This window comes from Lingula anatina, chromosome 8, assembly GCF_051362555.1.
Source record: "Lingula anatina isolate TDL-2025a chromosome 8, LinAna3.0, whole genome shotgun sequence".
Lineage (NCBI taxonomy): Eukaryota > Metazoa > Brachiopoda > Lingulata > Lingulida > Lingulidae > Lingula > Lingula anatina.
The window spans coordinates 20586284-20602630 of record NC_141774.1 but is presented as its reverse complement, the minus strand read 5'-3'; the positions used below and the strand labels follow the sequence as shown (position 1 = coordinate 20602630).

The 16347-nt window shown below is 36.9% G+C and overlaps 1 protein-coding gene and 3 long non-coding RNA genes across 4 annotated transcripts in view; 1 reads left to right on the top strand and 3 right to left on the bottom strand.

Moving 5' to 3' along the window:
* Window positions 1–3828, top strand: part of LOC106166817 (intermembrane lipid transfer protein VPS13B) — a 40840-nt gene extending 37012 nt beyond the window's left edge. The window contains exons 51-55 of the mRNA XM_087018821.1: window positions 553–723; window positions 1033–1209; window positions 1596–1698; window positions 1960–2209; window positions 2487–3828. Coding sequence (XP_086874947.1) covers window positions 553–723; window positions 1033–1209; window positions 1596–1698; window positions 1960–2209; window positions 2487–2720 — 935 coding nt within the window. The 3' untranslated portion in view covers window positions 2721–3828. The remainder of the gene's footprint in view (window positions 1–552; window positions 724–1032; window positions 1210–1595; window positions 1699–1959; window positions 2210–2486) is intronic.
* Window positions 3829–6011: 2183 nt separating this feature from the next.
* Window positions 6012–7279, bottom strand: LOC147760560 (uncharacterized). Its single transcript, XR_015330827.1, has 2 exons — window positions 6858–7279; window positions 6012–6517 (listed from the first exon to the last, which is right to left on the bottom strand). It is a non-coding gene; the product is annotated as an uncharacterized LOC147760560 (long non-coding RNA).
* An 849-nt stretch (window positions 7280–8128) lies between these two features.
* LOC147760559 (uncharacterized) lies at window positions 8129–9425 on the bottom strand. The gene is made up of 3 exons (XR_015330935.1): window positions 9267–9425; window positions 8927–9018; window positions 8129–8529 (listed from the first exon to the last, which is right to left on the bottom strand). It is a non-coding gene; the product is annotated as an uncharacterized LOC147760559 (long non-coding RNA).
* Window positions 9426–10783: 1358 nt separating this feature from the next.
* Window positions 10784–15833, bottom strand: LOC106166811 (uncharacterized). Its single transcript, XR_001238848.2, has 5 exons — window positions 15685–15833; window positions 15010–15106; window positions 12628–13941; window positions 12172–12262; window positions 10784–11780 (listed from the first exon to the last, which is right to left on the bottom strand). It is a non-coding gene; the product is annotated as an uncharacterized LOC106166811 (long non-coding RNA).
* Window positions 15834–16347: the final 514 nt, after the last annotated feature.

The window sequence follows — 16347 nt, the reverse complement described above, 5'->3', positions numbered from 1 at the left end:
GAGTGTTTGTTGGGGGGTGACACAGGGCATGGGGTCACTGTTGGCTAATGTCACGGCAGGTGAGTGTGGATGAAATATTTGTCATTGAGATAGACTGTTTTGATTGTGTGCGTGTGTGTGGGGGGGTGAGTGTGAAGGTGTGCTTGTGCCCATGTGTGCTTGTGAGCATTGGATTTCTGTGTTTGTGTACATGTGTTTCAGTATTTGTTTTGTTGTGATTTTACAACATAAGCTATTTTTTACTACTTGTGAAATAAGTCTTTACTGAGAGGTATTTCTTTTTTTTTTTGCCATTTTGATTTTATGCAATTGAAGCTGTTGTCACTGTAAGATTAAATATACTTTTTCTATTGTATTTTATGTACGAATCATCAGTATATCAAAGTATTTTACCATTGTTGCAGACAAACAGAATTGAGCTTCAGTTTATCAATAATGTGAACCTATGTGGTTTATTTTCTTTCAAGACAGTGCCTTATGAAAAAAAGTTTAAATCAAAAAACACAAATTTTTTTCAGTTCATTGTTATCCTTGGTTTTCCTTTTCTCTCAGGCACTCTCTCATCTATCACCAGTTTTGCATCCAGTGTATCCAGGAACATGGACCGTCTTTCGCTGGACACTGACCATTCTGAGAGACAGGAACACAGCAGACGACATCATCCAGTAGGGGTGTCCTCTGGACTAAAACAGGGGTTCACTGGATTTGGGCTGAGTCTACTTGGTGAGCTCTGTATAAGATATTTATATATGGTCATTGCTAATTACATAAAGTATGATTTTAAGAAACAGAGAACCTTTTTAAATTGAGCATAATTATACTGTGGAATTTCATAAGTGGTATAAGGTTTTGAAATATTGACTGCTTAATAGCCTGGATATGGTGTAAGAGAACCACTTAGCAGACAGAGCTGCCACCTTTGACAGGGTCATGTAGTTAACAATAAGTAGTTTTAAGGAATTTGTGCTTTGCTTTATTATTATTATTATTATTATTATTATTATTATTATTATTATTATCTTTGCCCATCAGGTGCCATAGCAGGTATAGCAGACCAACCCATCCAGAGTCTGACCACTATAACCCAGACTCCAACCTCACCTGCACAGAAAGCTACAGGCATTGTGTCAGGGGTTGGGAAGGGGCTGATGGGAATTGTCACCAAACCCATAGGTGGCGCTGCAGAGTTTGTGTCACAAACAGGTCAAGGTGAGCCCAAGTTATGCTCTTTTGCCCAGTGATGCCTGTTCATTAAGATCATATACAACTGTAAACAGATGTGAAAATGATTTTCTTTTTAATGTGCTTCCTCTAGTGGACAGTAATTTTAAGCATTTTACTCACTTATTTTGGTGTCTTGAGGATGGATTTAGCAATATTTCATCTTACGAATTACCATTTTCTTTAAGCTGTGATAACACAATACATGTAGTTACAATATAGTAAAATTGCGTTAGTTTTAACAGCACCAAACTCCCCCTTAATCTGATTTAATTCCATGCTAGTCACAAGACTATGGGATATCTTTGATGATTCTCATAATCTGACAGTTATATTCAGATAGTTGAGTTAGAAGTAATATTTTTCATCTCCAGGGTTGCTCCAGGGTACAGGATTAAGTCGTCTTCCAGAGCCAAGGTACTCTCCCACTGTGAGGCTGGCGGAGGATTGGCCAAATGCTTATCTCAAATTTGTCAGGTGTGTTCTTAAAGTTTTTTTTAAATTTATTTAATTATATAATATTTTTATGAAAGATTTAGATTTCTAAAATGGTGGTGAAGAAAATAGATATTTACCAAATAACCACAATACATTTTAATGTGCTACAGGAAATCAAGACAGCAGTGATGTCTTGAGTAAAAGGCCTTACAATTATGGGTAGGGGAAAAAAGCATTACTGTTGTTGAAAAATTTCAGATGAAAATCTGGTGGTGACTTTCCTTTTCTTAAAATTTACAGCAAGCTTCTTAACACACTCCCAAGTGTGGAGCTAGTCATGGAGCTGCCTGCCACTCAGCATATCTCGTCCATAGATGGCGCTCCTATCACCCTCCTCCTGACCTCTGAGATCCTGTTCATCATGAGCGTAGAAGAAGACCTCCAGCAGCAGGCGTTTGCAGTCTCAGAGATCTCAGTGAGACAGTCGAGTAGGAACCCATGGATGCTTTATCTTAATGTGCAGGATCTAGATGGGGGCAATGTTGAGGAGGTGAGTTGGAGTTTTTTTTGTTTTTTTTTTTTTTTTTTTGTAAAAACATAAAATGTTTCTAAATATACTGTGTTTTTTAAATTAATTTGAGGCAGGTGAGACTGATTTTTTTTATTTTTATCATTTTTTTTTTGTTTGTTGTAAAATATTATAAGGCTTCTAAATAAACTTTATAACTTTAACTTAAGTTTGTGGCATCACATTTCCACCCTTTATCAGAGGGATATTCTTGCATGAGCAACTCTCTGAATCTGATTTTTTTTATTTTTGACACCAGGAGGCAACACATACCACCCAAGACAGGATTGCAGAGTTCATTCATGGCTACCCATCCCAGACACAGCATCGAGATTCTGTAAGCGTTAGCGACAATCAGTCGGAGGTCTCCAATCCATCACCAAAAAAATTAATACAGCATCGCTTTCAAGCTGATCCCAAACTAACAGAACTGTTTGTGGGACTGTTTCAGCTAGCAAAGGACAAATTATTAGGAAAGGGGTTTCAGTTATAACTTGGTTAAAAATAGCATCGGAATTTTTGTTTTCATTAGCAAATGATATGTAAAAGCTTTAAATGACAGTTCAGTCCATAAACAAGAATTCTTGTATAAATAAACAAGAATTTGGTCAATTGACAAAAAAATAACAGTAGCACAGTGTATTTTGGATGCTTAGTAAGGTGTGCAGCTAACAGTGAATATTGCAAATAACTGCATTTCAAATTTTGTTTATTTTATTATTTATATTTTATTTTTATTTGATTTAATTAATTAATTTTTTAAAATTATTATTATGATTTTTTGTAAAAGATTAAAAAAATTATGTCGACTGTGTAACAGTAAGCACATTCATTCAAAATGAATCTTCTGAAATATATAACACATCAGTATTATTGCCTGTTGCTTATTTGTAATCTTAGAGCTCACTCAGAACAGCATCCTAACAGATCTACAGACCAAATATGGCCAACATATGAATGCTTGTTGCGTAATCTCAGCGTGGAGTTTATTTAATGTCATATCTGGAATTAAGCGGCAAGTTTTTTAGCGGGTCACCATATTTGATCCGCAGATCTGTTAGTCCACTGTTCTGAATGCACTGTAAGTGCAACTTACATGTACCACATGGGTTAAGTTAATCATAGCTTTATAGTGGGTGTTTTTGTGGTAAATATTTTGGTGGGTTGTAGGATATTGGGCTACAATATTTTAAGTGCATTGGTTGTTTTGTTGTGTTTTAAATTAATAGTGGAAAACAGTAAATTTAAAATATTCCAATTTGAAATGCTTCATGTAACATATACTTTAGACCCTTGAGTTGCAAAGGACCAGTGAACTAAAAGGATTCTGGCACAGAATACTGAAGTGTTCTACTATGATTCTCTTACAAATAGTATTTTACTTTATAAATTTTGTTGAGTTTGTTGGTTATTTTGTTGTTCTTGTTCTTGTTGATGATGTATTATGTGGTCAAAATAAGCCAAAACAGAAGCAATTTGATGTTTTGTTTAAACTTTTTATCATATTGGTGAAAATCTTTGTTCAAATGCAAATTATTTGGTTTGGTAGTTTTGGCTGATGGAGAACTTTACATCTCATAATAAAATGGATATCACTTCTGTATTGTTTCTTTTCAATACACATAAACCTACTAGGACAAGAAAAATATTTTAAAAACTAAAAAAGCACTCAGAGAGCGCAGACCTCCGCCAAGGCAGCGAAGTCTCCATCCAATTCCATTTCACCCTTAAATTTTCGATATTTTGTATTATTGATTATTGATTGATTACTGATCCAGATCACCACCAAAAACTAATCATCTGTTCATTGGCCCACTTCTGACAGTTCCTGAGAATATCATCAAAATCGGTCCATAACTTTTTGAGTTATGTTGATGACAGACAGACAGACAAACAAGCAAGACATAACCTCCTTGACGGTGGTATTAAAACACTACTGCTATCTTTTTGACAATTAATTTTTTTTTCTTAAAGAATTATTGCTATACTGACGCTTTTATCCCTATGATAAGTTGAATGAATGAATGATCACAGGATTTTATACAAGATGATGTTGGCATGTGACGTGCGTTTATGTTAGCAGTACCTTAGAACTTCTTAGACGCCATTCCCATAGATTTTAGATCGATCTTTCCCTGTGGGGAGTCTCACTAGATTACCGTCAGCTTAGCCGGCTTAAGCGTCTGTCCCGCCTATTAAAAGCTGTAAAGGGGTAATCAACTATGGTGCCCGCTTGGCTGAATGCAATTTAGCGTGAACCCAAAGGGAGTTAGGTTGATCTAAATCTATATCTCTGGATCGATCTAAATCTCTGGGAATGCACCCTTAAACAGCAAAAGCCCACCCTTGATATCTAATTAATTGAGAAAGAAAATGGTGAAGTGTCATAAGGATAAGACGGAGGAACAGAGGAAGAGGAGAAAGACTAAGAGAAGTGTTAAGAAGGGGAGAATAATAAGAAAGTAGAGAGAAAAAGAAAAAGTAAGATATATTTTTAAAAAGGCCTAACTGCCAAAGGCTTTATCAGGTAGACCAATCCAGTAGCATCCAGGTTATTATTAATTCATGATATTCCTTTTCCAGCGACTATTTTAAGTCAAAGGCGTAGTGTATATTTGTGGACGGACATACATTAAATTTTTCATCATGTTAATAGTGCTATAGAAAAAAGGTTACCTGACAGAAGATTTTGACATAAAGATGAGATCTCAAGGATTCTCTAATGAGATTTCGCAATGCTGGTGTTTTCACCAAAATCTTAACCTCACTGGCATTCGCACTGGGACCGAAACCATATATTAATGTCGCCACCAGCATTGCATATTACGTCTTTGAGAGGCATTGCGCCAAGAGGAATATCTTTAACAAACTGTTTAAAAAAGATGATTCACGGTGTGGCTGAGACTCATATTGCACGCTTCAATTATGCAAAAGCAACGACATCGACGGCGGTTGTGATATAATACCTACGCTCCTAACGAATGGCTGTTTATTTGTGAAATAAACGCAACATTTACGTGTTTGAATACTATAAGGGTTCATTCCCAATAAAACTACCGGTCTAGATGATCTAATCTTAGTTAGATTCAGCTCCGCGGGGACTCTTCCTGTCTGCAGATTAACAAACTGACACACCACCTCAAGTTTCCAATGTACTTGCTCTAATCACCAGTTTTTTCTACACTCTAATTAACGCCAGGAGGAGGAGAGCGTTCCCCTTTACTTTGTGCAGATGACATTCATCCCATATTACTGACCCCGATACTTCTGGCTAACCCTAACCTTTACTTACTATATTGAAACGCGGATTTCATTTTTAGGACTACCATTCTTGTCGCACATGTAATGTATACGTTTGATTTAGCTAAGTGAAATAAAGGGTTCCAGGGTTTATTCAAACAAATATTTGCATTTTTATTATATTGATCCGCCTATTCATTTTGTCACCTTGCTTCAAATTGATCAATGTGAAATGCGTGAAATGTGGCAGATTTTCTGTGCACAGGACCAGTGTACAAAAATGTACGTTGCCAAAATATGGCCTGTAGTAACAGAGGCAATGAAATAATTTAGTTGTGAATTGGGCATGTGGAATTTATTTAATATATTCAAAACTTCAATCATATTGACATAATGACTTTTTTCCCTAAATGCCAATTTCTTTGGTTTGAGAATTACTGTCGTTAGCTGTGATAAAACAGCTTGCACACTTGTATTGTCCCGTTTCAAGACATATAACCACATGAAGAAATATTTTGAAAGTAAAAACAATAAATCATTTCAATAACAGACGGAAAATATTTTCTTATTGATTTCAATACCAAGCCGTGAATGAATTGAAAAAAAAAATACATTCTATATTAAATGTAAAGTATGTATAGTCAGATCTCTGTGAAGAGGAACATAGGTTGAAATATGTCCAAAAGTTCTATTGTGTAATTTTTCCAGGTATGGCTTCCAACAAATTTCATTCTCTTCTTTATATTGTTGTTGAAATTTTAGCCATCAGGTCCACGTTATAGCAAAGATTTTTCCTTATGTTATATCATTGTATTTTTTCCTGTTGTCAATTAAGTTGTCATCTCGTCTCACCCTCAAGTGTCACTATGGGCAACATTTGATGGCAAGAAATATGTTTCCATTGACACAGTTCTCTCCTATGACGTCACATGATGAGTTAGGTGACAGGCACATGCCAACTTGCACGCGCGTCAGGGCGGGGCACTCCAGTGGTTGACCCAGTTCTGCTTGGCTCTGGCACATCCAGAAACAATAGGGAGGAGCTACCGCCTGACACGTAAACAATTACGGGCGAATAACTCAATAAGGCGAAGGAATGTTCACAGGATTATGTACAGGTTGATGTGAGAAATTGAGCGTGTGCATGTGTGTGTGCGTTTATATTAGCTGTACCTTAGAGCGTCTTAAACACCCAAGTGCCTTTTTCCAATATTTAATTTCTTGAGAAAGAAAACGATGGCATGACTTAAAGATGAGAGGAGATGGGAGAACAGAGAGAGGGAGAGGAGAAAGACCAAGAGAAAGACGGGAGGAGTGAAGAAGAGAAGAATAACAAAAAGAAGCAGAGGAGAATTGAGAAAACTTAGGTATATTTTAAACAACGCCTCACCCTTTCACTTATTCCTGCTAGCAAAAACAGCAACATCAGCAGCTTTATCTGATATCCCATACTGAAGCAGGAGAAGTTCTCTATCGTAGATATAAACTGAGCACGTCTACTTCTATTCAACGCCAAGAACAGTGTGGCCTTTGAGGTTTTATGCATGACACTCTTTGCCTTCGTGAAACGTGAATTATTCAACATCCACCATAAATCTGCATTGTGCAAACTACAGTGTACGTGCGTAAACCAAGCTCGAATTTTACATGTGCTAAATTATTATTTTATTTATTTATTTATTTATTTATTTATTTATTTATTTATTACGCTAACCGACGCTGTTCCTGTCTAGGTCAAAGGTCGGTGCATGATGGAACTAAACCAAAATATCTTGGCAAAAATTGCCCTTTTTTATGTAGTATTTAGCTTACTTTTTATCAATTGACGCCCCCCCCCCCGCCCCTCCCCGTCTGACATATACAATTTACATGCATGAGTAAAATGACAATTCGCTACAGCTAACGCGATGATTTAATTAATAGAAGTGAATCGCATAAGATGGAAAAAAGTGACTGGCCACGGAATGTTAACGAGAGTTTGGAAACGCATCTTGTGGGTAGATAACGAACAGGATGAGATCCAGAACCGTTCACACCAGGATGGCTTTAGTATTAGCAAGCCCCTAACAAGATGGAATCATTAAAAACGTTGCAATGTGTGAAAGCAACAGCAGCGATGATGAATTTTGAAAAAAAAGAAGAAAAACTTTTCTTGCTGATAATCCCAAGAAGTATTCCATGTTTTATATGCAAAAGGTAAATTGGCCGGACCCACGGGGACCCTCAGTCGTTCCCGTGACTTCCCTGGGTATTGGTGTAGCTGACAGACGTGCATCATCCGGGACACGAACTCTTGGCTTTTCGTTACCAAGGTTGACGACGAATTTGAATGTTTCTTTGTATCCATGCACGCTACCGACTGTGACATGGCTGACCCGCCCACCAACCGTTCGTACGAGTTTCCTCAAATTTTTTTAATTTTTAGACATAACTGAGCAAAAAATTCATATTTCAAATTCTAGAACTCGAACCCGCGTACAACTGGTTCCACCTTGAACTATGAGTTTGTTTTGTACCGAAATAAAGAGAATAGAATTCTAGATGTATATGGCTATACTCAGATCACGGCTACAGTTCTTCAGAAATTCATTACGAAACAACACCTTGAAAAACAACAACTGAACGACTGCCGATATATACATGTATCAGGAAATATGGGCATGCTTTTATCATTAGGATCATTTATTTTCGAATCATAATTTGTTGATTTTCATTGAAAACGTCTGTAGAACATTTGATTTTCTTTTCTAACATCTTTATTTGCAGCTGTAACCGGCTAAACAATTATCAACTTTTTTTAGTGTAATACGCGTTATAGATTAAAAGTCTCACTATGTGACATTCTCAACTGAAATTTCGCACAAGTGGGTGACTTGTCTTTCTTAGCAGTGGTGATGAGGGCAGCACTTGATGGCGTACCAGTTGCTTCTCCAACAATTACGTCCAGTAACCCAGCATTTCGGGGTGTCAAAAGACACACATGTCCCCACTTGGTAGTGGCAGCGGTCACAAACCAGGGGGTCACCGATAGGTTGAGGTTGACAAATCCAATAGCAGTCATCCTGTACACAAAATGGTAGTCTTATATTATTATTATTATTATTATTATTATTATTATAGAGTGATCGGAATCTTCCTCCCTTCGGATATCTAAAGTAAAAGGCCTAATATTAATTAGAGGTTGAAGAAAAACCAGAGTTGTTTGCATTTAAAATCAGTTATGGATTATGCAAACTGTTTTTTAGATACTACATTATCTGGCAGCAATTAATTGCAGTTAGAAGATGTGATTTCATGAATTCTCTGATTTGGCCCTACGCTTACCATGGGAATAATTTAAATTAACGGTTACAGGGGGATTAACAAAACAACATTGTACTCAAGCGCGTCTATCTGCTGCAGCTCAAACCAAAACGCTACTTTTATACATGCTCTGATGTCTTGAGAGCAAAATCTTACCTGTGCTTCAATCGGAGTAAGGACGAATATAGCCACCAGAATGGCAAATACTAACGTTACGGCTCTGAGCGACATCGCGCCAGGGGGAATACCTGAAACAAATATTGAAAAAAATTAATTGTAATGCAGACACTTCATCCGGGTCACCATGATAAAACTTTCAGCAGTAAAAAGTATATGAAAAGTAAAGCGCGCGTGTTAGCTAAGGAATTGCCACTGCAAAGAATTTAGTTTAAAAATTAAGCAACGCTTCCCTGCTTTAATGTCATTGATCAGAATTATAAAATAACTATGCTCAAAAAGGAAAAAATCAAGTGAAATGAAATCAAAATCAGCTCACCTTTATAATATCAACGATGCAACAGCAACGGTAGCAGTAAAGAAATTGCCTGCGCTCTTTACACAAGGCCGTTTATATACACGCTTGAGCAAACACTGTGTACGTGATTGAATATTATTAAAATTCAAGGTGACCTTTCTTATTCTGGAGATACGGGATAGACCATGGTGTAATTAATACAGGCTGCAGTTCCGCCTCTTATGAGGGTGTCGTGCGACCTCGGACGTCAAATTCTCTCAGAGTAACATTCGCTCGGCTACCTTCGGGTGTTTTCGTACCTGTGACGTCACACCTGACTCATGCGTGCTACACACTGCAGCTAGTAAATAATTCACCGATAGAGGATACTCTGGAACTGTGTACGTGACACTGAACCACGTTTGTTGTATTTAATACGTGAAATATGACTTCCTATACCTGGTACCACATAGACAGTGGCGGATGTTTTGTGTCCTAGGCTAGTTACAGGGTCACTGAATTGCGTTTCAATCAACTTTATGTCAACAGATTATTTCCTTCTTTGAACGTGACAAACCTACAGACCAAAAAGTGCTATAATTTGTTTTATAAAATGGTAATTTGAATTGCTTTCTCAATTATCATTGAAATACTATATTGTAATTAGTCTAGTCTATTTACCTATTTGTGTAACTCATAAATAGTTATTAAAGTAAATCAGCATTGTAATTCTGGTTACATGCACGGATTAACTTTTCCCTCCCTTTTTTAGCATTCCATTTTGCCATAACCGCTAGCATATTCATATGATCTTGAACTGCAGACGAGATTACTTCCTTCAAACACCCAACAAATACTAATATTTCCCTAAAGGTTAATTAGAACTGTCGCCTAACAAACCCGCATCATTTGAATTTCAAGTAAACAAAGGGGATTTATTTCCTTTTAAAAAGCTTGCAAAACAAGTCAACACGTACACGTATAAACAAACTGAACACTGAGACGAGCGTTTAGCATAGTTTTGAATTTATCTGTTTTGAATATCTTTGCCCAAAAGAAAAGTGTAAATAAGCCGGGTACTCAATACCTGGTACATGGTTGCTTTCTTAAGGATGCGGACAGGGGGAGCCAGGAACGTGGCTATCTTCTTAACTGACCAAGATTTACCAACATGCTGGATAGCAATAAAAAGCTTATTTCAACAGTTATTCGTTTAATATCATTATTTTATTACATAATGGTTACGTAAGTTATATCTTGGTCAGCCAAGAAGATAGCCACTCCCCCCCCCCCGACACCCCCCCCCCCACCCCCCCACCCCCGTCCGCAACTTTAAATGGACTACAGTAACATAAATGCGTCACGGTTATGTACAAAATGTCACATCTTATTATTTGCAAAGACGCTGTACACTTTAGTGGTAGTAAATCAAGTTAAAATATGCTTTACTAACAAAAAAAAAAAAAAAAGATAAAAATGCTTAAAATGCACTTGATGCTTGATAAAGGCTTTTTTTTCTAAAATTCGTGGGGGATTATACATTCCAGTAAATAGACGAATTCAACTCCATATCATTTATTTTCGTGGTGGCATTCAAACGTTTAAACGTCATAAATAATACAAGTGTGCCTCGAAAATCGATAGCATAAGTTGTGCCCTCAAAACCGATAACATTTTTCTCATTTTAAAATTGAGTCCCGATATTTACGATTTGCTTATGTAAAGTTGATAAACTGCTATTCCATGTGATAACGTTTTCAAATACAAGTACCCAAATTACACACCAGTACATGTTGATACGTAAAATTTTTATCCTTATTTTTCCATAGCACTCGTGTTAAAATCAGACTAAGTAGCATGTTATGATAATGAGAAAACGTCAAAACAGTTATTTCAATACAAAGAATTTGACTCGTATGCTTAGCTCTCCATAGCTAAGTTCTGAGCAGATATTTTTGTCCCGGCTGCAGTTCTTCCGCGTTAAAGCTTGTGTCTTGTTACATATGACATCATGCTAAAAACCCTCCGTGGTCCGATCTGTAGATATTCTAATATATAACATGTAGCAGAGTGAATGGTGACGCTTAAATTATGTGAGGTAAAATCACCATGGCAATATATATCAACAACGAAACAGATGTCGTTATATACCACAAGATATTGAATATTTTATTATCTTTAAGGCGAACCAATAAATGATCATCATGTGTCGTTATGTATCTTTGAAGATGTCAACTGAAAATGTTTTCTCTCTTTTCTATAATCTTAATTTGCCACTAATACTGACTGAACAGTAATCATACAGTTCCATAGTCAATATTACTGCTCCACTGTTTGGCGCCCTCTGACGGTATTTTAACAATGGTGGTGACGGCAGCACTTGATGGCGTACCAGTTACTTTTGGCGCAATTCCGACCACCAACCCAGCATTTTTGGCTGCCGAAGGACACACATGTCCCCACTTGGTAGTCGCAGCGGTCACAGACCAGGGGGTCACCAACAGGGCCTGGCTGACATATCCAGTAGCATAGAGGCACCGCCTGTACGTTGTCTACCTGTATATAAAATAGGTAAGGCTATATCAATCTTTTTTTTCTTCACTCTCTGTATTGGTTTTCACAACGGAGGTCTTTAGCAAAAGGCAAAATATGTAAGGACGAGATAAAGACTACAGCAAATCTTGATTGACGGTTATGCTTATATTTAAGAAAGCCTATACGGAATTTGTCGATACCCAGGAACATATGCACTGCATGGCTGTGTAATGAACTGAAATCTAAAATAATATTGTTATCATTATAATTATTATAAATAAAGAGATATTTCAATTAAACACAAAACTAACCGTTCTGTAGGCTTAGCTGAAAAGTTACAGGTGGATTAACAAAACTAAACCGGAAGTACGTTTAAAATTATGAACGCTGGTATTTTTAGCAAAACACTTACCGCAAGTGAACTCGCGCCAACGTGGAATGTGACCATCAGAATTACGGATAGTAATATCAAAACTCTGGAAGACATGGTATTAGGGAAATATCTGAAACATAATTTCAAAAGACTATTTGTAACGTGATGAAGGCACTCTGTTTATGTAGTTGAGACGAATCAATCAGAAAAAATAAATAAACAAAAAGTATTTATTTCTTGAATAACCAAGAAATAATATGATTTATTGCACGGCCCACTCTCAGATGAAAAAGTAAAAAAGAGGAAAAGTCAAGAACAAGAGTAAACTGTGACATTTATGAGCAATGAAACTGCAGAGAATATAGCTTGAAAAGTAAACACAACTCTCTTGCCGTTTAATCATTGTTCATGCTTAGTCATTGTTCATAGTAAAAAAAAAATGCAAGCTCAAAGAAAATGTTCAGCGAAATGAAAAGAAACACGAAATCAACTCACCTTACAAATTTTTACGATGCAACAACAGCAGTTGTAAAATTATCTACTCCCCTAGCATGTGTCTGTTTATATACACAGCTAAAGCAAACACTGAGTACGTGTGTCAATGCTATTACAAGGTGACCCGGTAGGTTTTAGAGATACGGGATCTGTCAACATAAACTTAATATAAGCTGCAGTTCCACCGCTGTATTGAGGATGTTGTCTGACCTCGGACATCAAACTGTGTACGGTTGTTATCCATTCGGCCACTCCCGGTTGCTTCCGTTCCTGTGACGTCACACCTACATCTCGCGTGCTACGAGCTGCAGGTACAGGATATTTTGGAACTGTGAACGTGACAGAGATACACACTTGAACTCTTTACATGGCACAACTGAATCACGAGCGGATGTTTTGTTTTCTTCGTCAAGGAGGAAGGTCATTTTATTGCGTTTCAATTAATCTAAACATGTATACCATACCAGATTATTTCCATTGTCAATGTGACACAAATACAAGTGGAAAACTGCTGTAACGTGATTATTATCATAATACCATCTTGTAATGATACTAAATCTTATTGATCTATTTATATCTTTTATCACTCTCTGAGTCATACCAATAAAACCAATAATATATAATAAAACCGGGTTTATATAGATACAAGCATTATTAGGTCGTCATATCGAAGCTGCAATGACATGTAGCTATTTTAGATCCCTGCTGCAGTTCTTACGCGATGTAGAGAGTGTGCTGTTAGATAAGACGTCTTTCTATAAACCGTCTGCGGCACGATCTCAAAATAAAAATTATAACACGTAGCAGAGTAAATATTAGAACTATACTGTCGCCACTTTGTTATCACCAAGCAGTGAACATCAACAACAAAGCGAAACTTTGCCAGGAAATATTGGGAATTTTATTTTCATCAGGGTCAGTATTTTATGAATCAAGATTTGTTTTTTTTCATTGTAAACATCTGTCAAACATTTGTTTTTTTTTTCAAATCATTATATTTCACTGCATCAGCAGTCGTCCGCAATACCAGATTCAATGTAATGCACGATAAAGTTTAAAAGGCTCCACTGTGTGGCGACCTCTAATGGAATTTCGAACACGTGGGTTTCTTTCTAGCTAACAGTGGTGATGAGGGCAGCACTTGATGGCGTACCAGTTGCTTTTGGCGCAGTTTCGTCCAGTAACATAGCATTTCGGGTAGTAGAAGGACACACATGTCCCCACTTGGTAGTGGCAGCGGTCACAGACCAGGGGGTCACCCACAGGGTTAGGTTGACAAATCCAGTAACACAAAGGGTACGGCTGTATTGTCACCTGGACACGAAATGGACATTTGCTACAGTAAAAGTAGCTTCATGAATCTGTAGATATGGTATCAGAAAAATATTATTATGGTTTGTATAATAAATTTATTGGGAGGAATAGGAAGCTTGAGCTGGCCGCATAATTGTTGTAAGGGCTAATTAACCAAGCCCTCTTATCCCGCGGGAATAGTCACGTGACATACCACTGGCCATCGGAAATGCCATCTGGTAAACAGAACAGCCAGTAAGAAGTCTTGGCCATTTTTTACATGAGCACAGGTTCAGCATCAACTAAAAAACCACAGCAATAATACGAGCAAACAGAACGGTTAAGTACAATTAACAATTCTACTCTTCCATCCAACCCCCAAATACCCCGGCGTTTTTTGCAGAACCCCCCTTAGTATTATATTGCCATAGTAATTATCAGTTTATTTTCAGCTACTTTAGATAAATGTGTTAAAAAACAAAAACAAGTATTCACGCACGGTCAGCTCACGACTCCTATCTTCCAATCAGTAGCAGCTAACATAAACTGATGTCTGGCATAACCGAGCTATTTCGAGCAATAATCATTTTATCTGACAAAGTTCATTTATTGCCTGAAAGAAACACCCGCCCTTTACGAAACAACACCAAATTCTTACAACCAAAAGTGAAGAAGGAACGTTTTAAAAATTCCTTTATTAATTATTGCCTCTTTAACTTATAGTAATTTATGGGTGCCTTTTTAATTTGTAGTATTTTAGGAATAATTTATTGTTTTATTATTTAAAGTTTATTGTCAATTTTCTTTTAAACATTCTTTGTACAAGTTCAACATTAGGATTGCAATTTTATCTAATAAATTATTATTATTATTATTAATATATGTATTATTGTATGCAGACCATGCTATTCCAACACGTCTTTAACTCGGATGACCGCAGTTACAGTGCAGGTCACTTAATTAACAGTGAAGGGTTTCAGAGGAATTAAGAAAATTTGATTGTAGTCAAGCGTGTACCTGATCTAGCTACAACTTAAGCAGTTTATGGAATGGATTTTCTGAACACTGCTGTCTTTAGCAGAAACTTACGGGTTGAATCGCTTCACTCGGACCATGGAGGAATGTAGCCACCAGAATTGCGAACGCTAATATTACGACCTTGGGCGACATGGTGCCAGGGAAATATCTGAAACAAAATATTTTAAAACACAAATTATGGATGATGCCAACACGACAAAATAAATAATCCAGAAAACATATTAAAAATAAGGAAAAAAATGAAGACATTTATTTCTTAAATTACGTAGAGATAACATGTTTCTTTGCACAATCCAGACTCTATTGAAAAAGTAAAAGGGATGTTAAGAATAGGTGTAAAGTGCGAAATTTATGAGCACTGCCATTGCAAAAATATTGTTCGAAAAGTAAACAGCGCTTCTTTCTTCTATAATCTAAAGTCTGATTCCCACTGAAACTATAGGCAGATCTCTCCAACTCCACGGGAACCTCGTTGAGTGGAATCAATTTAACAGATTAACACCCTTCCTCCTGGCGTTGGTTTGAATACAGAAAAGATGATAAACGAGAACGTTGGAAACCAGAGGTGGCGTAGTAATCTGTTGCATTCAGCGAGAGTCCCTGAAGAGATGGACTAACAGTATCCAATAGTATCATTGGGCATGGGCCCTTGGGCATTGTTCACGGTTAAAATACTCCTCAGAGAAAAAATACAAGCAAATCGAAAAAAAAATGAAAATAGCTCACCTCGCAAATTTCAATGATGCACCAGCAACGGCAGCAGTTATGAAATTGCACTACGCTCCTTACGTGTTGCTGTTTATATACACAGTTAAAATATGCAGTTGAATATTATTACAGTTCAAGGTGATCTGGTAAATCTAAAATGTGGGATGTTCCAACGTAAAATAATAACAAGCTGCAGTTCCACCGCTGTATTTAGGGTCCTGTGTGATCAGGAATATCTAACTGTATACGATAACATTCATTAGGTTACATTCGGTTTTCTACGTTTCAGTGACGTCAAACCTGACTCGTATGTGCTACACGCTGCAGCTGATAAATCATGCGGTGCTAGAGGGTATTTTGGAAACGTGTACGTGACACTGATCCACACGGGATTCCTTCAATGTATTAATTAATGCTTTGTTTACGTGGCGCGTTTGTGTTTGGCCAAGCTCCAAGGTCATTTTATTGCGCTTCTAACTATCTGCATGCAAATGCAAACGTACTTCAGCAAATTATTCCTTTTTAACGTGGCACAACTGATGCAGATGAAGTACTAAAACTCCTTCTTTAAGACCATAATTTAAATTGCATTTTTTTTATTTTTACATAATGCTTTGATGTACTTATTTCATCCTTTCTTCCCCACGGTGATATTCTAATTTTGCAGTTGGCCCAATCTTG